This window comes from Oncorhynchus nerka, linkage group LG13, assembly GCF_034236695.1.
Source record: "Oncorhynchus nerka isolate Pitt River linkage group LG13, Oner_Uvic_2.0, whole genome shotgun sequence".
Taxonomy (NCBI): Eukaryota; Metazoa; Chordata; class Actinopteri; order Salmoniformes; family Salmonidae; genus Oncorhynchus; species Oncorhynchus nerka.
In genome coordinates this window covers 10,126,587-10,151,770 of record NC_088408.1, presented here as the reverse complement: position 1 = coordinate 10,151,770, position 25,184 = coordinate 10,126,587, and the positions used below count along the sequence as shown (strand labels likewise).

The 25,184-nt window shown below is 48.2% G+C and overlaps 1 protein-coding gene across 1 annotated transcript in view; it reads left to right on the top strand.

Moving 5' to 3' along the window:
• The first annotated feature begins 279 nt into the window (after positions 1 to 279).
• The window catches only part of LOC115118117 (ras-related protein Rab-15-like), a 41,867-nt gene continuing 16,962 nt past the window's right edge, over positions 280 to 25,184 (top strand). Inside the window, exon 1 of the mRNA XM_065026040.1 lies at positions 280 to 619. Coding sequence (XP_064882112.1) covers positions 496 to 619 — 124 coding nt within the window. The 5' untranslated portion in view covers positions 280 to 495. The remainder of the gene's footprint in view (positions 620 to 25,184) is intronic.

Here is a 25,184-nt window from a genome sequence, read left to right as displayed (position 1 = left end):
GTAGGCTACTTGGCACATCATAAAATAACAATTATTTTAGGCTGTAGGAATAAAATAAATAGCCCTATTTAATTTAGCTCACTTTAGGTAGCCTATGTTTTCTTTGCACAATTACTCTTCCTGGTGTAGTTTACGGACAATAAAATAATAAAGGTGTTTCTTCTGTACTGTCGTGTTACTCCCGCGCTTTCTCAACCAACCATCTCGCGTGTCGGTGATGTTAAGTGAAAAGCGGATGCTGCTGGGAGCTTCCCCCGCCACCGCACCCATCAGAGGAGGAGTGGGCTGGGTGGAATCCCTTCTCTTATACCTAGGCGTTGTTACCAAAGAGACCGCTCCTCCTGGTTTGATAGACAGAGCTGCTCACCGGTTCCTCGAAAGACTATCAAAAGACTTGATTGCATTTTGGGCAGACATGGGCTGGGGTGTAGCTGTGTTGCTTTTGGAAATTCGTTGCTGAGTTAGCTTGCTGGCTGTTCTAATTTATAAGACGCTATGGCTAAGCAGTATGATGTGCTCTTCCGACTCCTGCTTCTCGGAGATTCGGGGGTTGGAAAAACATGTTTATTATGCAGATTCACGGACAACGAATTTCACCCGTCTCACATTTCCACAATCGGTAAGACCATTCCTTTGATGCATGAATACATTTTCTTTTGTGGGGGGGGGGGGGGGGGGGGGGGATTGATCAGAATGCACCTAATCAGATCTGATTATCTCTATGCTAAATAGTCGAATTGAATATAATTGTCGCTCTATCAATTAGCCTATTGAAAAGAGCATGTACATTATTCTACATTTTCTTTGTGCAGAATGTACCAATTTGCTATTAGACATTTACAAATAGCCCTATTGTGTATTAAAATGAAGTGTCCCTCTCTATCTCAAAGCATTGTATAATTCTATTGTTTTGCATATCTGAGCTTTGATTACAAAACGAATTAGTTTCATTAATAGAAAATAGAAAAACAAAAAAAAGCCAGTTGGGGGGCGTCCACTTGGTAAATATCCAACTGCACTAATGATGACCACCAGTAGACTACACTTACTGCAGTTGCTACCTGGATACAGAGTGATACATGGTATACCACATCAGATGTTATCGGCGAACTATGAACAGGATATTGAATATGTTTATGTTATTTTGAACAAAGTAAAAATGCATGAATACAAGTGGAGTATTCCAAGAGGTTGTGTAGCCTATGGGACTATCAGTAACTGTCAGAAACAATTGGGACACATTTGTTGCACAATTTTTTTTTTGTGAATAGCTGCTTTTTTTACTAGAAGAAATGCACGTGAACAAAAGTAAAGTGACATTTTTTTGGGGAAAATGTGTCACTTTTACCCACAATTACCTCAGCTACTTGTACCCCTGCACATTACCTCAGCTACTTGTACCCCTGCACATTACCTCAGCTACTTGTACCCCTGCACATTACCTCAGCTACTTGTACCCCTGCACATTACCTCAGCTACTTGTACCCCTGCACATTACCTCAGCTACTTGTACCCCTGCACATTGCCTCGGCTACTTGTACCCCTGCACATTGCCTCAGCTACTTGTACCCCTGTACATTGCCTCAGCTACTGGTACTCCTGCACATTACCTCGGTACTGGTACTCCTTGTTTACAACCTTGTTGTTTTTTTATTGTGTGACACTTTCCTTTTTTATTCAGCAAATATTTGTCTTACGTTTTAACTCGGCACTGTTGGGAATGGGCACTGTTGGGACTGTTGGGAATGGGCACTGTTGGGTATGGGCACTGTTGGGACTGTTGGGAATGGGCACTGTTGGGACTGTTGGGAATGGGCACTGTTGGGTATGGGCACTGTTGGGACTGTTGGGATTGGGCACTGTTGGGACTGTTGGGAATGGGCACTGTTGGGACTGTTGGGATTGGGCACTGTTGGGTATGGGCACTGTTGGGACTGTTGGGAATGGGCACTGTTGGGACTGTTGGGATTGGGCACTGTTGGGATTGGGCACTGTTGGGTATGGGCACTGTTGGGACTGTTGGGATTGGGCACTGTTGGGACTGTTGGGAATGGGCACTGTTGGGACTGTTGGGATTGGGCACTGTTGGGTATGGGCACTGTTGGGACTGTTGGGAATGGGCACTGTTGGGACTGTTGGGATTGGGCACTGTTGGGTATGGGCACTGTTGGGACTGTTGGGATTGGGCACTGTTGGGTATGGGCACTGTTGGGACTGTTGGGAATGGGCACTGTTGGGACTGTTGGGAATGGGCACTGTTGGGACTGTTGGGATTGGGCACTGTTGGGAATGGGCACTGTTGGGACTGTTGGGAATGGGCACTGTTGGGACTGTTGGGATTGGGCACTGTTGGGTATGGGCACTGTTGGGACTGTTGGGAATGGGCACTGTTGGGACTGTTGGGAATGGGCACTGTTGGGACTGTTGGGAATGGGCACTGTTGGGACTGTTGGGATTGGGCACTGTTGGGTATGGGCACTGTTGGGACTGTTGGGAATGGGCACTGTTGGGTATGGGCACTGTTGGGACTGTTGGGAATGGGCACTGTTGGGACTGTTGGGAATGGGCACTGTTGGGACTGTTGGGAATGGGCACTGTTGGGTATGGGCACTGTTGGGAATGGGCACTGTTGGGACTGTTGGGAATGGGCACTGTTGGGACTGTTGGGAATGGGGACTGTTGGGAATTGGCACTGTTGGGAATGTTGGGAATGGGCACTGTTGGGTATGGGCACTGTTGGGACTGTTGGGAATGGGCACTGTTGGGACTGTTGGGAATGAGCACTGTTGGGAATGGGCACTGTTGGGTATCGGCACTGTTGGGACTGTTGGGAATGGGCACTGTTGGGACTGTTGGGAATGGGCACTGTTGGGTATGGGCACTGTTGGGACTGTTGGGATTGGGCACTGTTGGGACTGTTGGGAATGGGCACTGTTGGGACTGTTGGGATTGGGCACTGTTGGGTATGGGCACTGTTGGGACTGTTGGGAATGGGCACTGTTGGGACTGTTGGGATTGGGCACTGTTGGGATTGGGCACTGTTGGGTATGGGCACTGTTGGGACTGTTGGGATTGGGCACTGTTGGGACTGTTGGGAATGGGCACTGTTGGGACTGTTGGGATTGGGCACTGTTGGGTATGGGCACTGTTGGGACTGTTGGGAATGGGCACTGTTGGGGCTGTTGGGATTGGGCACTGTTGGGTATGGGCACTGTTGGGACTGTTGGGATTGGGCACTGTTGGGTATGGGCACTGTTGGGACTGTTGGGAATGGGCACTGTTGGGACTGTTGGGAATGGGCACTGTTGGGACTGTTGGGATTGGGCACTGTTGGGACTGTTGGGATTGGGCACTGTTGGGTATGGGCACTGTTGGGACTGTTGGGAATGGGTACTGTTGGGACTGTTGGGATTGGGCACTGTTGGGTATGGGCACTGTTGGGACTGTTGGGAATGGGCACTGTGGGGATTGGGCACTGTTGGGTATGGGCACTGTTGGGACTGTTGGGATTGGGCACTGTTGGGACTGTTGGGAATGGGCACTGTTGGGACTGTTGGGATTGGGCACTGTTGGGTATGGGCACTGTTGGGACTGTTGGGAATGGGCACTGTTGGGGCTGTTGGGATTGGGCACTGTTGGGTATGGGCACTGTTGGGACTGTTGGGATTGGGCACTGTTGGGTATGGGCACTGTTGGGACTGTTGGGAATGGGCACTGTTGGGACTGTTGGGAATGGGCACTGTTGGGACTGTTGGGATTGGGCACTGTTGGGACTGTTGGGATTGGGCACTGTTGGGTATGGGCACTGTTGGGACTGTTGGGAATGGGTACTGTTGGGACTGTTGGGATTGGGCACTGTTGGGTATGGGCACTGTTGGGACTGTTGGGAATGGGCACTGTGGGGATTGGGCACTGTTGGGTATGGGCACTGTTGGGACTGTTGGGAATGGGCACTGTTGGGTATGGGCACTGTTGGGACTGTTGGGAATGGGCACTGTTGGGACTGTTGGGAATGGGCACTGTTGGGACTGTTGGGATTGGGCACTGTTGGGTATGGGCACTGTTGGGACTGTTGGGAATGGGCACTGTTGGGTATGGGCACTGTTGGGACTGTTGGGAATGGGCACTGTTGGGACTGTTGGGAATGGGCACTGTTGGGACTGTTGGGAATGGGCACTGTTGGGACTGTTGGGAATGGGCACTGTTGGGTATGGGCACTGTTTTGACTGTTGGGAATGGGCACTGTTGGGTATGGGCACTGTTGGGACTGTTGGGAATGGGCACTGTTGGGACTGTTGGGAATGGGCACTGTTGGGACTGTTGGGAATGGGCACTGTTGGGAATGTTGGGAATGGGCACTGTTGGGTATGGGCACTGTTGGGAATGGGCACTGTTGGGTATGGGCACTGTTGGGACTGTTGGGAATGGGCACTGTTGGGACTGTTGGGAATGGGCACTGTTGGCACTGTTGGGATTGTTGGAATGGGCACTGTTGAGACTGTTGGGAATGGGCACTGTTGGGACTGTTGGGATTGGGCACTGTTGGGTATGGGCACTATTGGGACTGGGCACTGTTGGGACTGTTGGGAATGGGCACTGTTGGGACTGTTGGGAATGGGCACTGTTGGGACTGTTGGGATTGGGCACTGTTGGGTATGGGCACTGTTGGGACTGTTGGGAATGGGCACTGTTGGGACTGTTGGGAATGGGCACTGTTGGGACTGTTGGGAATGGGCACTGTTGGGACTGTTGGGATTGGGCACTGTTGGGTATGGGCACTGTTGGGACTGTTGGGAATGGGCACTGTTGGGTATGGGCACTGTTGGGACTGTTGGGAATGGGCACTGTTGGGACTGTTGGGAATGGGCACTGTTGGGACTGTTGGGAATGGGCACTGTTGGGTATGGGCACTGTTGGGAATGGGCACTGTTGGGACTGTTGGGAATGGGCACTGTTGGGACTGTTGGGAATGGGGACTGTTGGGAATTGGCACTGTTGGGTATGGGCACTGTTGGGACTGTTGGGAATGGGCACTGTTGGGTATGGGCACTGTTGGGACTGTTGGGAATGGGCACTGTCGGGACTGTTGGGAATGGGCACTGTTGGGAATGGGCACTGTTGGGAATGTTGGGATTGGGCACTGTTGGGAATGTGTTGGGAATGGGCACTGTTGGGACTGTTGGGAATGGGCACTGTTGGGAATGTTGGGATTGGGCACTGTTGGGACTGTTGGGAATGGGCACTGTTGGGACTGTTGGGAATGGGGACTGTTGGGACTGTTGGGAATGGGCACTTTTGGGAATGTTGGGAATGGGCACTGTTGGGACTGTTGGGAATGGGCACTGTTGGGAATAGGCACTGTTGGGAATGGGCACTGTTGGGAATGTTGGGATTGGGCACTGTTGGGAATGTGTTGGGAATGGGCACTGTTGGGACTGTTGGGAATGGGCACTGTTGGGACTGTTGGGATTGGGCACTGTTGGGTATGGGCACTGTTGGGACTGTTGGGAATGGGTACTGTTGGGACTGTTGGGATTGGGCACTGTTGGGTATGGGCACTGTTGGGACTGTTGGGAATGGGCACTGTTGGGATTGGGCACTGTTGGGTATGGGCACTGTTGGGACTGTTGGGAATGGGCACTGTTGGGTATGGGCACTGTTGGGACTGTTGGGAATGGGCACTGTTGGGACTGTTGGGAATGGGCACTGTTGGGACTGTTGGGATTGGGCACTGTTGGGTATGGGCACTGTTGGGACTGTTGGGAATGGGCACTGTTGGGTATGGGAACTGTTGGGACTGTTGGGAATGGGCACTGTTGGGACTGTTGGGAATGGGCACTGTTGGGACTGTTGGGAATGGGCACTGTTGGGAATGTTGGGATTGGGCACTGTTGGGACTGTTGGGAATGGGCACTGTTGGGACTGTTGGGAATGGGGACTGTTGGGACTGTTGGGAATGGGCACTTTTGGGAATGTTGGGAATGGGCACTGTTGGGACTGTTGGGAATGGGCACTGTTGGGAATAGGCACTGTTGGGAATGGGCACTGTTGGGAATGTTGGGATTGGGCACTGTTGGGAATGTGTTGGGAATGGGCACTGTTGGGACTGTTGGGAATGGGCACTGTTGGGACTGTTGGGATTGGGCACTGTTGGGTATGGGCACTGTTGGGACTGTTGGGAATGGGTACTGTTGGGACTGTTGGGATTGGGCACTGTTGGGTATGGGCACTGTTGGGACTGTTGGGAATGGGCACTGTTGGGATTGGGCACTGTTGGGTATGGGCACTGTTGGGACTGTTGGGAATGGGCACTGTTGGGTATGGGCACTGTTGGGACTGTTGGGAATGGGCACTGTTGGGACTGTTGGGAATGGGCACTGTTGGGACTGTTGGGATTGGGCACTGTTGGGTATGGGCACTGTTGGGACTGTTGGGAATGGGCACTGTTGGGTATGGGAACTGTTGGGACTGTTGGGAATGGGCACTGTTGGGACTGTTGGGAATGGGCACTGTTGGGACTGTTGGGAATGGGCACTGTTGGGACTGTTGGGAATGGGCACTGTTGGGTATGGGCACTGTTTTGACTGTTGGGAATGGGCACTGTTGGGTATGGGCACTGTTGGGACTGTTGGGAATGGGCACTGTTGGGACTGTTGGGAATGGGCACTGTTGGGACTGTTGGGAATGGGCACTGTTGGGAATGTTGGGAATGGGCACTGTTGGGTATGGGCACTGTTGGGAATGGGCACTGTTGGGTATGGGCACTGTTGGGACTGTTGGGAATGGGCACTGTTGGGACTGTTGGGAATGGGCACTGTTGGGACTGTTGGGAATGGGCACTGTTGGCACTGTTGGGATTGTTGGAATGGGCACTGTTGAGACTGTTGGGAATGGGCACTGTTGGGACTGTTGGGATTGGGTACTGTTGGGTATGGGCACTATTGGGACTGGGCACTGTTGGGACTGTTGGGAATGGGCACTGTTGGGACTGTTGGGAATGGGAACTGTTGGGACTGTTGGGATTGGGCACTGTTGGGTATGGGCACTGTTGGGACTGTTGGGAATGGGCACTGTTGGGACTGTTGGGAATGGGCACTGTTGGGACTGTTGGGAATGGGCACTGTTGGGTATGGGCACTGTTGGGAATGGGCACTGTTGGGACTGTTGGGAATGGGCACTGTTGGGACTGTTGGGAATGGGGACTGTTGGGAATTGGCACTGTTGGGAATGTTGGGAATGGGCACTGTTGGGTATGGGCACTGTTGGGACTGTTGGGAATGGGCACTGTTGGGACTGTTGGGAATGAGCACTGTTGGGAATGGGCACTGTTGGGTATCGGCACTGTTGGGACTGTTGGGAATGGGCACTGTTGGGACTGTTGGGAATGGGCACTGTTGGGAATGAGCACTGTTGGGTATGGGCACTGTTGGGACTGTTGGGAATGGGCACTGTTGGGACTGTTGGGAATGGGCACTGTTGTGAATGGGCACTGTTGGGACTGTTGGGAATGGGCACTGTTGGGTATGGGCACTGTTGGGACTGTTGGGAATGGGCACTGTCGGGACTGTTGGGAATGGGCACTGTTGGGAATGGGCACTGTTGGGAATGTTGGGATTGGGCACTGTTGGGAATGTGTTGGGAATGGGCACTGTTGGGACTGTTGGGAATGGGCACTGTTGGGAATGTTGGGATTGGGCACTGTTGGGACTGTTGGGAATGGGCACTGTTGGGACTGTTGGGAATGGGGACTGTTGGGACTGTTGGGAATGGGCACTTTTGGGAATGTTGGGAATGGGCACTGTTGGGACTGTTGGGAATGGGCACTGTTGGGAATAGGCACTGTTGGGAATGGGCACTGTTGGGACTGTTGGGAATGGGCACTGTTGGGACTGTTGGGAATGGGCACTGTTGGGACTGTTGGGAATGGGGACTGTTGGGACTGTTGGGAATGGGCACTGTTGGGACTGTTGGGAATGGGCACTGTTGGGAATGGGCACTGTTGGGAATGGGCACTGTTGGGATTGGGTTCGTAAATAAGCATTTCACTGTGAAGTCTACACCTGTTGTATTCAGCGCGTGTGACCAATGATTTTATTTTGATTTGAAATATATACATAATCTACATGCCTTGTCATTTTACTGCAATATAATATATATATTATAGTTACTAATAGTGTAAAAGTTATTGTCATGCAAAATAGTGTAATTTCACATACTCTTCATCCTTGGTCATTGCTTTGCCTCGGTCCAACCCTTGTAGAGAGAGAGAGAGAGAGAGCATTAAAGCAGTAGCCTACGGACCCAACAAGGTTTGCCCCTATAGTTAATATGGGCTGTCAAACTCCATTTCCCAAATGAACAGCTCCTCACTCTACTCCACTGCCTTCCTATTGAGGCCGGTGAGCCATCAGAAAAGCCCTGTTCTCCTCTTTACCGACCTGTACCAGTCATTCTCCTATCTTCCCAGTCAAGGCAGGTTTTCCTTTCTGTGACTGAACTCCTCCTCCCCCGGGGTTCAGGGACATCACAGAGAAATATCAGATTTATGTTCCAAATGGAAACCTATTCCCTATCTAGTGCACTACTTTAGACCAGGGACATTCGGTCCTCTAATACAGGACTAGTAAAGTACACTAGCAACCTGCATGTCCCTTCCACCTGAGGATCCCTCTTTTTCAGCCATCTATTTCCTGTGTTTGAGGGGTTCAAAATCCACTTGTCACTTAAATCTCACTGGATTGATTGGTTTCATTTTACTCCTGCGACTTTTTCATACTCTTTGTTTGTGCTTCTAGTTGTTTTAGTAATGGCCTGTCAAACACACCCTGGTAGTGGCTGAAATAGACGGAATAGATTGTCTTTCTGTTGCATCACGATCTGGATACTTATATCACAAGAACGAGAAAGATAACTTTATTTCGATGGGTGTTCATTTTTTTTTTTGTGGAATAAAAAAAAAGTAATAATTAGAAATGTTTACAAATTAGATTCTCTGAAATTAAAGCAATTTACGAAAATTAACATTCAGATTATAGTAGTATTATGTCTCGTCTCACAAACAATGTAAAGTACACAACATGACCAAAAGTATGTGGACACCACCTCCTCGTCTAACATCTCATTGCATAATCATGGGCATTAATATGGAGTTGGTCCCTCCTTTTGCTGCTATAACAGCCTCCACTCTTCTGTGAAGGCTTTCCACTAGATGTTGGAACATTGCTGCAGGGACTTGCTTCCATTCAGCCACAAGAGCATTAGTGAGGTTGAGCACTGATGTTGGGCGATTAGGCCTGGCTCACAGTCGGCGTTCCAATTCATCCCAAAGGTGTGCGATGGGGTTGAGGTCAGGGCTTTGAGCAGGCCAGTGAAGTTCTTCCACACCGATCTCAACAAACCATTTCTGTATGGACCTCGCTTTGTGCATGGGGGCATTGTCATGTTGAAACAGGAAAGGGCCTTCCCCAAACTGTTGCCACAAAGTTGGAAGCACAGAATCGTCTAGAATGTCATTGTATGCTGTAGCGTTAAGATTTCCCTTCACTGGAACTAAGGGGCCCGAAACATGAAAATCAGCCCCAGACCATTATGCCTCCTCCACCAAACTTTACAGTTGGCACTATGCATTGGGGCAAGTAGCGTTCTCTTGGCATCTGCCAAACCCAGATTCGTCCAACAGGCTGCCAGATGGGGAAGCGTGATTCATCACTCCAGCGAACGTGTTTCCCGTGCTCCAGAGTCCAATGGCGGCGAGCTTTACACCACTCCAGTCGACGCTTGGCATTGCGCATGGTGATCTTAGGCTTGTGTGCGGCTGCTCGGCCATTGAAACCCATTTCATGAAGCTCCCGACAAACAGTTATTGTGCTGACGTTGCTTACAGATGCAGTTTGGCACTCAGTAGTGAGTGTTGCAACCGAGTACAGGTCCTGTTCTATGAGCTTGTGTGGCCTACCACTTAGCGGCTGAGCCGTTGTTGCTCCTAGATGTTTCCAATTCACAATAAGAGCACTTAAAGTTGACCGGGGCAGTTCTAGCAGGGCAGAAATCTGACGAACTGACTTGTTGGAAAGGTGGCATCCTATGACGGCACCATGTTGAAAGTCACTGAGCTCTTCAGTAAGGCCATTCTACTGCCAGTGTTTGTCTATGGAGATTGCATGGCTGTGTGCTCGATTTTATACACCTGTCAGCAAAGGGTGTGGCTGAAATAGCTGAATCCACTCATTTGAAGTGGTGTCCACATACTTTTTAATATTCAGTATAGTGTATGGATAAATAGGTGTAATCTAGACCCAAACGTGTATATATATTTTTCCCAGGGTATTCTGCTATTGACACACTAGTTGAATTATGCAACAGAACGTGACAACAACTATAATAAGCAGGCGGTGTAGACAGCGCAGGTGAATGTAGGCAGGCCTCGTCAGAGGACGTTATTGGGGTTGCAGCCTTGTTCCACCCCTTTATGCTAATGTATCAAATATACAAATACACCACACTAATTATGCAAATGATGTGCTTTTATTTATTTTAACACTGAATATCAAATAAATACCTGACACCATTAGAAAATGTATATATGAGATACTTCTAAGCGTTTTGACGACTGTTGCCAGAGTACATTATACACATTATCAACATTCTAGGATAGAATTTTGGAAGAACCCATTTCTAGAGTTCTATGGTGTTCTCGGTCTAAAGTTGCAGAACCTGGAGTGTTCTTCATAGAACTACATCCCTAGTGTTACCTCTGTGGTGTTCTCTGTCTAAAGTTGTAGAACCTGGAGTGTTCTTCAGAGAACTACATCCCTAGTGATATCTCTGTGGTGTTCTCTGTCTAAAGTTCTAGAACCTGGAGTGTTCTTCATAGAATTACATCCCTAGTGATATCTCTGTGGTGTTCTCTGTCTAAAGTTCTAGAACCTGGAGTGTTCTTCATAGAACTACATACCTAGTGATATCTCTGTGGTGTTCTCTGTCTAAAGTTCTAGAACCTAGAGTGTTCTTCAGAGAACTACATCCCTAGTGTTATCTCTGTGGTGTTCTCTGTCTAAAGTTCTAGAACCTGGAGTGTTCTTCATAGAACTACATACCTAGTGATATCTCTGTGGTGTTCTCTGTCTAAAGTTCTAGAACCTGGAGTGTTCTTCATAGAATTACATACCTAGTGATATCTCTGTGGTGTTCTCTGTCTAAAGTTCTAGAACCTGGAGTGTTCTTCATAGAACTACATACCTAGTGATATCTCTGTGGTGTTCTCTGTCTAAAGTTCTAGAACCTGGAGTGTTCTTCATAGAATTACACACCTAGTGATATCTCTGTGGTGTTCTCTGTCTAAAGTTCTAGAACCTGGAGTGTTCTTCATAGAATTACATACCTAGTGATATCTCTGTGGTGTTCTCTGTCTAAAGTTCTAGAACCTGGAGTGTTCTTCATAGAACTACATACCTAGTGATATCTCTGTGGTGTTCTCTGTCTAAAGTTCTAGAACCTGGAGTGTCCACTGCTCCAGCTTGCCCAGCCGGCTACGTCAGATCAAATTACTGGGTGGGTTGCAGGTGCAGCCAGGAGTGGAGTGGTAATATGTTTGTCTTACTGCTATAAGACAACAGTACACAGGGTTACAGATGGCCACTCATGTGCCTGTCTGCTATTGGCTGTCTACCAAATTACATCCTATTCACTAAATAGTGCACTACTCTTGACCAGGGCCCACAGAACTCTGGTGAAAGGTTGTGCACTATGTTGAGAATAGGGAGCCATTTGGGATGCGGTCTGTCTAAGGACCTCTATTGGAGATCAAACAAACCAAATTGAGTCCACAGAGAGGCATAGACTGACCAACACTGGCTAACACCACTCTGACTATCAATATAGTACACACACGCACACACACGCACACACCACACACCACACACCACACACACACGTTGGTTTTACTATCCTTGTGGAGACCAAACAATTGATTTCCATTCAAAATCCTATTTTCCTAACCTAACCCTAACCCCAATGCCCTACCCCTAATCCCTAACCCTAACCCCAATGCCCTACCCCTAATCCCTAAACCTAACCCCAGTCCCCTAACCCTAACCCCAATGCCCTACCCCTAACCCCAATGCCCTACCCCTAATCCCTAAACCTAACCCAATGCCCTAACCTCAATCCCTTAACCTTAACTCCAATCCCTTAACCCTAACCCCTAAACCTCAACCTAACCCTAAACCTGAACCTAACCCCCAAGCCTTAAATATAATTTGTTATAGCTGCCTCCATGATTTGTATTTCAGTTTGCCTTCAAATACTCAAATAGGCCCACATGTTCTTCAAATACTCAAGTAGGCCACATGTTCTTCAAATACTCAAGTAGGCCCACACGTTCTTCAAATACTCAAGTAGTGCCACACATTCTTAAAATACTCCAGTAGGCCCACATGTTCTTCAAATACTCAAGTAGGCCACATGTTCTTCAAATACTCAAGTAGGCCTACACGTTCTTCAAATACTCAAGTAGGCCCACATGTTCTTCAAATACTCAAGTAGGCCACATGTTCTTCAAATACTCAAGTAGGCCCACACGTTCTTCAAATACTCCAGTAGGCCCACACGTTCTTCAAATACTCCAGTAGGCCCACACGTTCTTCAAATACTCAAGTAGGCCCACACGTTCTTCAAATACTCCAGTAGGCCCACATGTTCTTCAAATACTCAAGTAGGCCACATGTTCTTCAAATACTCAAGTAGGCCCACACGTTCTTCAAATACTCAAGTAGGCCCACGTGTTCTTCAAATGCTCAAGTAGGCCAACACGTTCTTCAAATACTCAAGTAGGCCCACACGTTCTTCAAATACTCAAGTAGGCCCACATGTCCTAAATAGTGTTTCTATTAATATCTTCTTCTGAATATTTGTGTTCATTTCAAGTTTAGACTCTCAACTAAGAGCTGTGACTGTGTTTTTGACAGTGTCTCTGAAACACACAGCCAAGACTCTATAGATGGGAGTATATTATATTGTTATATATATATATTGTTTCTGAGACTCAGCATTTAGGATAGAGTGTTCCCAAGCAGAGGAAGACCAAAAGGCCATTACCACTATTGGCAGACTCACTAAAGGTTAGAGACAGTGATTTAATAGAACAATAACGTTCTTCCCTGTGTTCCCACAACCTGACAGATACCAGGTGTTCTAGCTGTAGATGGCTATAACTAAAATGATGTTGTACCTTACGCTAGGTAGGGCTCAGAGTTTCACTGTCAGGTCATGTGATCCGGTGATGCTGTACCTTACGCTAGGTAGGGCTCAGAGTTTACCTGTCAGGTCATGTGATAAGTGATGCTGTACCTTACGCTAGGTAGGGCTCAGAGTTGACCTGTCAGGTCATGTGGTCCGGGGGTGTTACGGTTTTCTTCCGTTGAAGGAGAGTCGGACCAAAATGCAGCGTGGTTAGTTCGATACATCTTTAATAGACAAAAAAAACACGAACAATACAAAAACAACAAACGGAAATGTGAAAACCTATACAGCCTATCTGGTGACAACAAACACAGAGACAGGAACAATCACCCACGAAATTCTCAAAGAATATGGCTGCCTAAATATGGTTCCCAATCAGAGACAACGATAATCACCTGACTCTAATTGAGAACCGCCTCAGGCAGCCATAGACTATGCTAGACACCCCACAAAAACCCCATGACAAAAACGCACCACAATAACCCATGTCACACCCTGGCCTGACCAAATAAATGAAGACAAACATACATTACTTCGACCAGGGCATGACAGAACCCACCCCCCTAAGGTGCGGACTCCCGGACGCACATCAAAACAATAGGGAGGGTCCGGGTGGGCGCCTGTCCATGGTGGCGGCTCCGGCTCGGGACGTGGACCCCACTCCATCAATGTCTTAGTTCCTCCCCCTCGCGTCCTAGGATAGTCCACCCTCGCCGCCGACCATGGCCTAGTAGTCCTCACCCAGAACCCCACTGGACTGAGGGGCAGCTCGGGACTGAGGGGTAGCTCGGGACTGAGGGGTAGCTCGGGACTGAGGGGTAGCTCGGGACTGAGGGGAAGCTCGGGACTGAGGGGAAGCTCAGCACTGAGAGGAAGCTCTGCACTGAGAGGAAGCTCAGCACTGAGAGGAAGCTCAGGCAGGTAGTTGGCTCCGGCAGATCCTGGCTGGCTGGCGGATCTGGAAGAGTCTGGTTGACTGGCAGATCTGGAAGTGTCTGGTTGACTGGCAGATCTGGAAGAGTCTGGTTGACTGGCAGATCTGGAAGATCATGGCTGACTGGCAGATCTGGAAGATCATGGCTGACTGGCGGATCCTGGCTGACTGGCGGATCTAGCTGCTCTGGCTGCTCCATGCAGACTGGCAGCTCTGGCTGCTCAATGCAGACTGGCAGCTCTGGCTGCTCTATGCAGACTGGCAGCTTCCTTCAGACTGGCAGCTCTGGCTGCTCTATGCAGACTGGCAGCTCTATGCAGACTGGCAGCTCTGGCTGCTCCATGCAAACTGGCAGCTCTGGCTGCTCCATGCAGACTGACAGCTCTGGCTGCTCCATGCAGACTGACAGCTCAGGCTGCTCCATGCAGACTGACAGCTCAGGCTGCTTCATGCAGGCTGGCAGCTCTGGCTGCGCTGAACAGGCAGGAGACTCCAGCAGCGCTGTAGAGGAGGAAGGCTCTGGCAGCGCTGAACAGGCGGGAGACTCCAGCAGCGCTGTCGAGGAGGAAGGCTCTGGCTGCGCTGAACAGGCGGGAGGCTCCGTCAGCGCTGTAGAGGAGGAAGGCTCTGGCTGCGCTGAACAGGCGGGAGGCTCCGGCAGCGCTGTAGAGGAGGAAGGCTCTGGCTGCGCTAAACAGGCGGGAGACTCCAGCAGCGCTGTAGAGGAGGAAGGCTCTGGCTGCGCTGAACAGGCGGGAGACTCCGGCAGCGCTGGAGAGGAGGAAGGCTCTGATAGCGCTAGACAGGCGAGGTGCACTGAAGGCCTGGTGCGTGGTGCTGGCACTGGTGGTACTGGACCGAGGACACGCACAGGAAGCCTGGTGCGGGGAGCTGCCACCGGAGGACTGGTCTGTGGAGGTGGCACTGGATAGACCGGACCGTGCAGGCGCACTGGAGCTCTGGAGCACCGAGCCTGCCCAACCTTACCTGGCTCGATGCCCACTCTAGCCCGGCCAATAAGAAGAGCTGGTATGTACCGCACCGGGCTATGCACCCGCACTGGAGACACCGTGCGCTCCATAGCATAACACGGTGCCTGCCCGGTCTCTTTAGCCCCCCGGTAAGCACAGGAAGTTTGCGCAGGTCTCCTACCTGGCGTAGCCATACTCCCTGTGACCCCCCCCCCCAATACATTTTTGGGGCTGACTCTCGGGCTTCCATCCGCGTCACCGTGCTGCCTCCTCATACCAGTGCCTCTCCGCTTTCGCCTCCTCCAGTTCTTCTTTGGGGCGTCGATATTCTCCAGGCTGTGCCCAGGGTCCTTTTCCGTCCAAGATCTCCTCCCAAGTCCAGAAGTCCTGTGATCGCTGCTCCTCATGATAAACAGGGGGAGTTGGCTCAGATCTGAACCCTGACTCTGCCACACTCTCCCTGAGCCCCCCCCCAATACATTTTTGGGGCTGACTTTCGGGCTTCCTTGCCAACCGTGTTCCCTCGTATCGTCGGCTCCTCTCTCCGGCTGCCTCTGCTCTCCTAAGTGCCTCCACCTGTTCCCATGGGAGGCGATCTCTTCCAGCCAGTATCTCCTCCCAAGTGTAACAACCCTTGCCATCCAAAACGTCTTCCCATGTCCATTCCTCCTTTCGCTGCTTCTGCTGTCGCTGCCTGTCACCACGCTGCTTGGTCCTGGTGTGGTGGGTGATTCTGTTACGGTTTTCTTCCGTTGAAGGAGAGTCGGACCAAAATGCAGCGTGGTTAGTTCGATACATCTTTAATAGACGAAAAAAACACGAACAATACAAAAACAACAAACGGAAATGAGAAAACCTATACAGCCTATCTGGTGACAACTAACACAGAGACAGGAACAATCACCCACGAAATACTCAAAAGAATATGGCTGCCTAAATATGGTTCCAAATCAGAGACAACGAGAATCACCTGACTCTGATTGAGAACCGCCTCAGGCAGCCATAGACTATGCTAGACACCCCACAAAAACCCCATGACAAAAACGCACCACAATAACCCATGTCACACCCTGGCCTGACCAAATAAATGAAGACAAACATACATTACTTCGACCAGGGCGTGACAGGGGGAACTCCTGTCCCCCTCTTGTTCTGTTAGTTTAGAACTCTAGACCTGAATGCATTAATGTTATTAATGAATAAGGTTCAGGTTAACATACTATTACCATGTGTTCATCTGGTGGTCCTCTGTAGCTCAGTTGGTAGATCACGAGGCATGAATCACCAGGAAAGTGGGTTTGATTCCCAGAACTACCCGTATGTGAAATATTTCAGCACCCATGACTATAAATGGCTTTGGATAAAATCATCTGCTAAATGGTATATATATTATTGCCACTTTATGTGCAACCTCCACTACCTCCACTACCTCCACTGCCTCCACTACCTCCACTACCCCCACTACCTCCACAGCCTCCACTACCTCCACTACCTCCACAACCTCCACAACCTCCACTACCTCCACTGCCTCCACTACCTCCACTGCCTCCACTACCTCCACTACCTCCACTGCCTCCACTACCTCCATTACCTCCACTGGTCACCGCAGTAAGAAGCTACCGCCAGGCAGCCATGATTTAGGAGACATGTTTAATCACACGATCCATGCATTTAATCTCCCTCGCCTGAGCGGTCGGCCTGTCAATGACCTGTGAACTCCTTGGAGCCTCTGGCTGTCATATTGGCTGTGAGGGATAGTAGGAGGTGTGTGTGTGTGTGGGTGTATACCTGTTTTCCGTGTGTGTGTGTGTGTGTGTGTGTGTGTGTGTGTGTGTGTGTGTGTGCCTGTGCCTGTGCCCTATATCATGAAACAATAAGCAGCTCCTCGAACCCACATCTACTACGTGCCTGGCCCGTCACCCACCACCACCACTGTTAAGTGCTGCTTATTATGGGATAGCTACAATAAAGGGGATGCCCTGGACATGGCTCACTGACAGAGATAGGATACGTCCCAAATGACACCCTATTCCCTATATAGTGCACTACTTTTGACCAGGGCCCATAGTGTTCTGGGTGTCATTTGGCACGCACCTATACTTATCCATTCATAGAAATGGTTGGCTAATAGCTACGCTAAGTAGAAACACTGTTGTCAGTATGTTGAATTAAACTGTTGGGTGTGATGAACGTAGATCTACTGAATACTATATGACCGTGTGATACAGCTCTGGGTAAAACACACTGTAAACACTAAATACTATATCAACTCTGGGTTAAACACACTGTAAACACTAAATACTATATCAACTCTGTGTAAAACACACTGTAAACACTAAATACTATATCAACTCTGGGTAAAACACACTGTAAACACTAAATACTATATCAACTCTGGGTAAAACACACTGTAAACACTAAATACTATATCAACTCAGTGTAAAACACACTGTAAACACTAAATACTATATCAACTCTGGGTTAAACACACTGTAAACACTAAATACTATATCAACTCTGGGTAAAACACACTGTAAACACTAAATACTATATCAACTCTGTGTAAAACACACTGTAAACACTAAATACTATATCAACTCTGGGTAAAACACACTGTAAACACTAAATACTATATGACCGTGTGATACAGCTCTGGGTAAAACACACTGTAAACAGTAAATACTATATCAACTCTGGGTAAAACACACTGTAAACACTAAATACTATATCAACTCTGGGTTAAACACACTGTAAACACTAAATACTATATCAACTCTGGGTAAAACACACTGTAAACACTAAATACTATATCAACTCTGTGTAAAACACACTGTAAACACTAAATACTATATCAACTCTGGGTAAAACACACTGTAAACACTAAATACTATATCAACTCTGTGTAAAACACACTGTAAACACTAAATACTATATCAACTCTGGGTAAACACTAAATACTATATCAACTCTGTAAAACACACTGTAAACACTAAATACTACCGTATCAACTCTGGGTAAAACACACTGTAAACAGTAAATACTATATCAACTCTGGGTAAAACACACTGTAAACACTAAATACTATATCAACTCTGGGTAAAACACACTGTAAACACTAAATACTATATCAACTCTGGGTAAAACACACTGTAAACACTAAATACTATATCAACTCTGGGTTAAACACACTGTAAACACTAAATACTATATCAACTCTGGGTTAAACACACTGTAAACACTAAATACTATATCAACTCTGGGTAAAACACACTGTAAACACTAAATACTATATCAACTCTGGGTAAAACAGCTCTGGGTAAAACACACTGTAAACACTAAATACTATATCAACTCTGGGTAAAACACACTGTAAACAGTAAATACTATATCAACTAAAACACACTACTAAATACTATATCAACTCTGTGTAAAACACACTGTAAACACTAAATACTATATCAACTCTGGGTAAAACACACTGTAAACACTAAATACTATATCAACTCTGGGTTAAACACACTGTAAACACTAAATACTATATGACCGTGTGATACAGCTCTGGGTAAAACACACTGTAAACAGTAAATACTATATCAACTCTGGGTAAAACACACTGTAAACAGTAAATACTATATCAACTCTGGGTAAAACACACTGTAAACACTAAATACTATATCAACTCTGGGTTAAACACACTGTAAACACTAAATACTATATCAACTCTGGGTAAAACACACTGTAAACACTAAATACTATATCAACTCAGTGTAAAACACACTGTAAACACTAAATACTATATCAACTCTGGGTAAAACACACTGTAAACACTAAATACTATATCAACTCAGTGTAAAACACACTGTAAACACTAAATACTATATCAACTCTGTGTAAAACACACTGTAAACACTAAATACTATATCAACTCTGTGTAAAACACACTGTAAACACTAAATACTATATCAACTCTGTATTAGGTCCACTGCCTACAGTACACTCCTGACGTGTCATCACCTAATGAAGGTAGAAGTGAGCTGTGTTCAAGGTAATTAGACCAGTCACTTCCTTGTACCTATTAACCCTGCACAGCTTCTCCGCCTTGCAGACTGTGATGAAACACTTACCGTGACAAATTAGCCACCGCTTTCTCAGTGGGGAGCTGTATTTGAGCTTCATTGTCACGGCTGGGTGTGATGTGATGGGCTGTAGAGTCATAGACGGTGTCCGTTTCATTCACAGAGCACAGACACTGTGACAAAAGACTTGGGGACTGCAAGTCGACCGTTACACACCTAGTGATTCTATTGTAGCGACCTCATCAAGGGTGGCAGGCGGAGCAGCAGTTTAAGGCACTGCATCTCAGTGCTGGAGGTGTCACTACAGACCCTGGTTCGACCCTGGGCTGTAAGCACATCCGGCTGTGATTGGGAGTCCCATAGGGCGGCGCACAATTGGCCCATTGTCGTTAGGGTTTGGCCGGGTTAGGCCGTCATTGTAAATAAGAATTTGTTCTTAACTGACTTGGCATAATGGCTAATGTGTTGAGAGTCGCTGGACCCGGGGTCGTGTCCCTGTCGGGGTCGTGTCCCTGTCGGGGTCGTGTCCCTGTCGGAGTCGTGTCCCTGTCGGGGTCGTGTCCCTGTCGGAGTCGTGTCCCTGTCGGGGTCGTGTCCCTGTCGGAGTCGTGTCCCTGTCGGGGTCGTGTCCCTGTCGGAGTCGTGTCCCTGTCGGGGTCGTGTCCCTGTCGGGGTCGTGTCCCTGTCGGGGTCGTGTCCCTGTCGGAGTCGTGTCCCTGTCGGGGTCGTGTCCCTGTCGGGGTCGTGTCCCTGTCGGGGTCGTGTCCCTGCTCGTGTCCCTGCCGGGGCCACCCCCCGGAACTCACTACAATATGAAAACCCCTCTCACCTTATACAAGAATATTTTTCTTCTTCAAATCACCAGATGTTTGAACACTACTGTGATATATTCTATCAGATCTTACATAGATCGCTGAGCCAACCACTTCACATTCATCTATTCTAGAGGACATCTTAGATAGCTGAGCCAACCACTTCCCATTCATCTATTCTAGAGGACATCTTAGATCGCTGAGCCAACCACTTCCCATTCATCTATTCTAGAGGACATCTTAGATAGCTGAGCCAACCACTTCCCATTCATCTATTCTAGAGGACATCTTAGATAGCTGAGCCAACCACTTCCCATTCATCTATTCTAGAGGACATCTTAGATCGCTGAGCCAACCACTTCCCATTCATCTATTCTAGAGGACATCTTAGATAGCTGAGCCAACACTTCTCATTCATCTATTCTAGAGGACATCTTAGATAGCTGAGCCAACACTTCTCATTCATCTATAAATTGTCAAAGAATCCAGCCACCCTAGTCATAGACCGTTCTCTCTGCTACCACACGGTAAGCGGCACCGGAGCGTCAAGTCTAGGTCCAAGAGGCTTCTAAACAGCTTCGATCCCCAAACCATAAGACTCCTGAAATTCTAGTCACATAGCTACCCAGACTATTCACATGGCCTCTTATTCTTATCCATATTTTTTGAAACTGCATTGTTGGTTAAGGGCTCTTAAGTAAGCATTTCAACTGTTGTATTCGGCGCATGTGACTAATACAATTTGATTTGATTTGGATTTGATTCTAGAGGACATCTTAGATAGCTGAGCCAACACTTCCCATTCATCTATTCTAGAGGACATCTTAGAAGCATTTACTTTGAAGCTGCACGTCACTCACTCCCAGATCACTGAATGCAGGGATGACTCCAGGAGAGAAGCAAAAGGAAAGATGTAGAGGGAGAGACGGGGAGAGCGAGAAGCATAGAAAGAGTGAGGGGAAGAGAGAGAGATGCTTGGAGAGAAGCAAGACACAGAGAGAGAAAGAGGGAGAGAGCGAGAGCCTTCATGTCTGTGTTTTTTCCTGCTTTCACTCCTCCCAGCCCCAGGCAAGACAAGCCAGTGACCTTTCACTGTGCCATGGTCTGCATACTCCTTCCCTAGTCGCACAGTCCTAGTAGTCACACAGTCCTAGTAGTCACACAGTCCTAGTAGTCAGACAGTCCTAGTAGTCACACAGTCCTAGTAGTCACACAGTCCTAGTAGTCAGACAGTCTAGTTGTCACACAGTCCTAGTAGTCAGACAGTCCTAGTAGTCACACAGTCCTGGTAGTCACACAGTCCTAGTAGTCACACAGTCCTAGTTGTCAGACAGTCCTAGTAGTCACACAGTCCTAGTAGTCACACAGTCCTAGTAGTCAGACAGTCCTAGTAGTCACACAGTCCTAGTAGTCACACAGTCCTAGTAGTCAGACAGTCCTAGTTGTCACACAGTCATAGTTGTCACACAGTCCTAGTAGTCGCACAGTCCTAGTAGTCAGACAGTCCTAGTAGTCACACAGTCCTAGTTGTCACACAGTCCTAGTAGTCACACAGCCCTCATAGTCACACAGTCCTAGTTGTCACACAGTCCTAGTTGTCACACAGTCCTAGTTGTCAGACAGTTCTAGTTGTCACACAGTCCTAGTTGTCACACAGTCCTAGTTGTCACACAGTCCTAGTAGTCACACAGTCCTAGTTGTCACACAGTCCTAGTTGTCAGACAGTTCTAGTTGTCACACAGTCCTAGTTGTCACACAGTCCTAGTTGTCAGACAGTTCTAGTTGTCACACAGTCCTAGTTGTCAGACAGTCCTAGTTGTCACACAGTCCTAGTTGTCACATAGTCCTAGTTGTCAGACAGTCCTAGTAGTCAGACAGTCCTAGTTGTCAGACAGTCCTAGTTGTCAGACAGTCCTAGTAGTCACACAGTCCTAGTTGTCAGACAGTCCTAGTTGTCAGACAGTCCTAGTTGTCAGACAGTTCTAGTTGTCACACAGTCCTAGTAGTCACACAGTCCTAGTAGTCAGACAGTCCTAGTAGTCACACAGTCCTAGTTGTCAGACAGTCCTAGTTGTCAGACAGTCCTAGTTGTCACACGGCCCTAGTTGTCACACAGTCCTAATAGTCACACAGTCCTAGTTGTCACACAGTCCTAGTTGTCACACAGTCCTAATAGTCACACAGTCCTAGTTGTCACACAGTCATAGTAGTCACACAGTCCTAGTTGTCACACCGTCCTAGTAGTCACACAGCCCTCATAGTCACACAGTCCTAGTTGTCACACAGTCCTAGTAGTCACACAATCCTAGTTGTCACACAGTCCTAGTTGTCACACAGTCCTAGTAGTCACACAGTCCTAGTTGTCACACAGTCCTAGTTGTCACACAGTTCTAGTAGTCGGACAGTCCTAGTTGTCACACAGTCCTAGTTGTCAGACAGTCCTAGTTGTCACACAGTCCTAGTTGTCAGACAGTTCTAGTTGTCAGACAGTCCTAGTAGTCACACAATCCTAGTAGTCACACAGTCCTAGTAGTCAGACAGTCCTAGTAGTCAGACAGTTCTAGTTGTCACACAGTCCTAGTAGTCACACAATCCTAGTAGTCACACAGTCCTAGTAGTCAGACAGTCCTAGTTGTCAGACAGTTCTAGTTGTCAGACAGTCCTAGTAGTCACACAATCCTAGTAGTCACACAGTCCTAGTAGTCACACAGTTCTAGTAGTCACACAGTCCTAGTAGTCAGACAGTCCTAGTTGTCACACAGTTCTAGTTGTCACACAGTTCTTCACACTCTTAGATAAAAGGGTTCCAAAAGGGTTCCCTTAGGATAACCCTTTTTTGTTCCAGGTAGAACCCTTTTTTTCCCAGGTAGAACCCTTTTTGGTTCCAGGTAGAACCATTTTGGGTTCCAGGTAGAACCCTCTGTGGAAAGGGACATATATGGATCCCAAAAGGGTCGTACCTGGAAACAAAAATGGTTCCTCAAAGGGTTCTCCTGTGAGGACAGCCGAAGAACCATTTTAGGTTCTAGGTAGAAACCTTTTCTTAAAAAAAAAAATGTGTAGTAGTCCCACAACAGGCTGCTTTACTGTTTTAACAGGCCTCTCTGTCTCTCCCTGAAGTGGAGTGAACTCCAGTCTAGGCCTGTGAGAGAGTGTCTATCGTGTTTAAGATGAGATGAGTGTCTGAGTGCAGAGACTGTATCAAGCCATCACACGGCAGTATGAAAAGTAGACCCGTGAGAGTGTCACTAGTTGTCTATCGTGTTTTAGATATGCGTGCCGAGATGAGACTTGTTTCGAATGAACACACTGAAGTACAAAAGCAATATGTCACATCTATCAGATGTGTCTTTCTCATGGGAGTGCCCTGTCAACAGAAGAGGTGTGTATCACCCACAATGGGCATCTCACGGGTTAAGTCTGAGGGTCTGAGAGAGTGGCTACAGGGTCGACAGATACGTTTCAGTGCCAAGGCCCTTATCAAGTGAACACACTGCAGTTTAAAAGCAGTATTTCAGTATTTCAGGCTGAGTAGAGGAGGAATGGAACTGATGAAAAACACACCACAGGCAGAGTATCAGAGTATCTGATGGACTGAGTATTGATTTGCCACAGTTAACCCTTCACTGGAGTGGAGCCTTACAACATGAGTAATGGTTTGTGAGTCTTTTAGCTTTTTTAGTTGGGGTTCTTTGGTTAGAGCTGTTTGTTGACTATTGGGGTGGTTAAATGCCATGTATGTTTACCTAAGCATTAGTCTGAGAGAGTATTTCAGATCGGCCAAAAACATATTAGTCTAATAGTTTAGGATAGAAAACAGAAGAGAAAATCTCAGCTCTCCCCACCGTACCTCATCTCACCTTAACCCCCCCCCACCACGCCTCACCTTAACCTCACCTCACCCCCCCCCCACCACGCCTCACCTTAACCTCACCTCACCCCCCCCCCACCACGCCTCACCTTAACCTCACCTCACCCCCCCACCACGCCTCACCTTAACCTCACCTCACTCCCCCTTACCTCGCCTCACCCTCCCCCTTACCTCGCCTCACCTTAACCTCACCTCATCCCCCTTACCTCGCCTCGCCTCACCTCATCCCCCTTACCTCGCCTCACCTTAACCTCACCTCATCCCCTTACCTCGCCTCGCCTCACCTCACCCCCCTTACCACGCCTCACCTTAACCTCACCTCACTCCCCCTTACCACGCCTCACCTTAACCTCGCCTCACCCTCCCCCTTACCTCGCCTCACCTTAACCTCACCTCATCCCCCTTACCTCGCCTCGCCTCACCTCATCCCCCTTACCTCGCCTCACCTTAACCTCACCTCACCCCCCACCACACCTCACCTTAACCTCGCCTCACCTTAACCTCACCTCACCTTAACCTCACCTCACCTTAACCTCACCTTAACCTCACCTCACCCCCCACCACGCCTCACCTTAACCTCGCCTCACCTTAACCTCACCTCACCTTAACCTCACCTTAACCTCACCTCAACCTCACCTCACCCCCCACCACGCCTCACCTTAACCTCGCCTCACCTTAACCTCACCTCACCTTAACCTCACCTTAACCTCACCTTAACCTCGCCTCACCTTAACCTCACCTCACCTTAACCTCACCTTAACCTCACCTCACCTTAAACTCACCCCCCCACCACGCCTCACCTTAACCTCGCCTCACCTTAACCTCACCTCACCTTAACCTCACCTTAACCTCACCTTAACCTCACCTTAACCTCGCCTCACCTTAACCTCACCTTAACCTCGCCTCACCTTAACCTCACCTTAACCTCACCTTAACCTCACCTCACCTTAACCTCACCTCATCCCCCCTTTTTATTTTATTTATTTTATTTCACCTTTATTTAACCAGGTAGGCTAGTTGAGAACACCTTTATTTAACCAGGTAGGCTAGTTGAGAACACCTTTATTTAACCAGGTAGGCTAGTTGAGAACACCTTTATTTAACCAGGTAGGCTAGTTGAGAACAAGTTCTCATTTGCAACTGCGACCTGGCCAAGATAAAGCATAGCAGTGTGAACAGACAACACAGAGTTACACATGGAGTAAACAATTAACAAGTCAATAACACAGTAGGAAAAAAAAGGGGGGAGTCTATATACAATGTGTGCAAAAGGCATGAGGT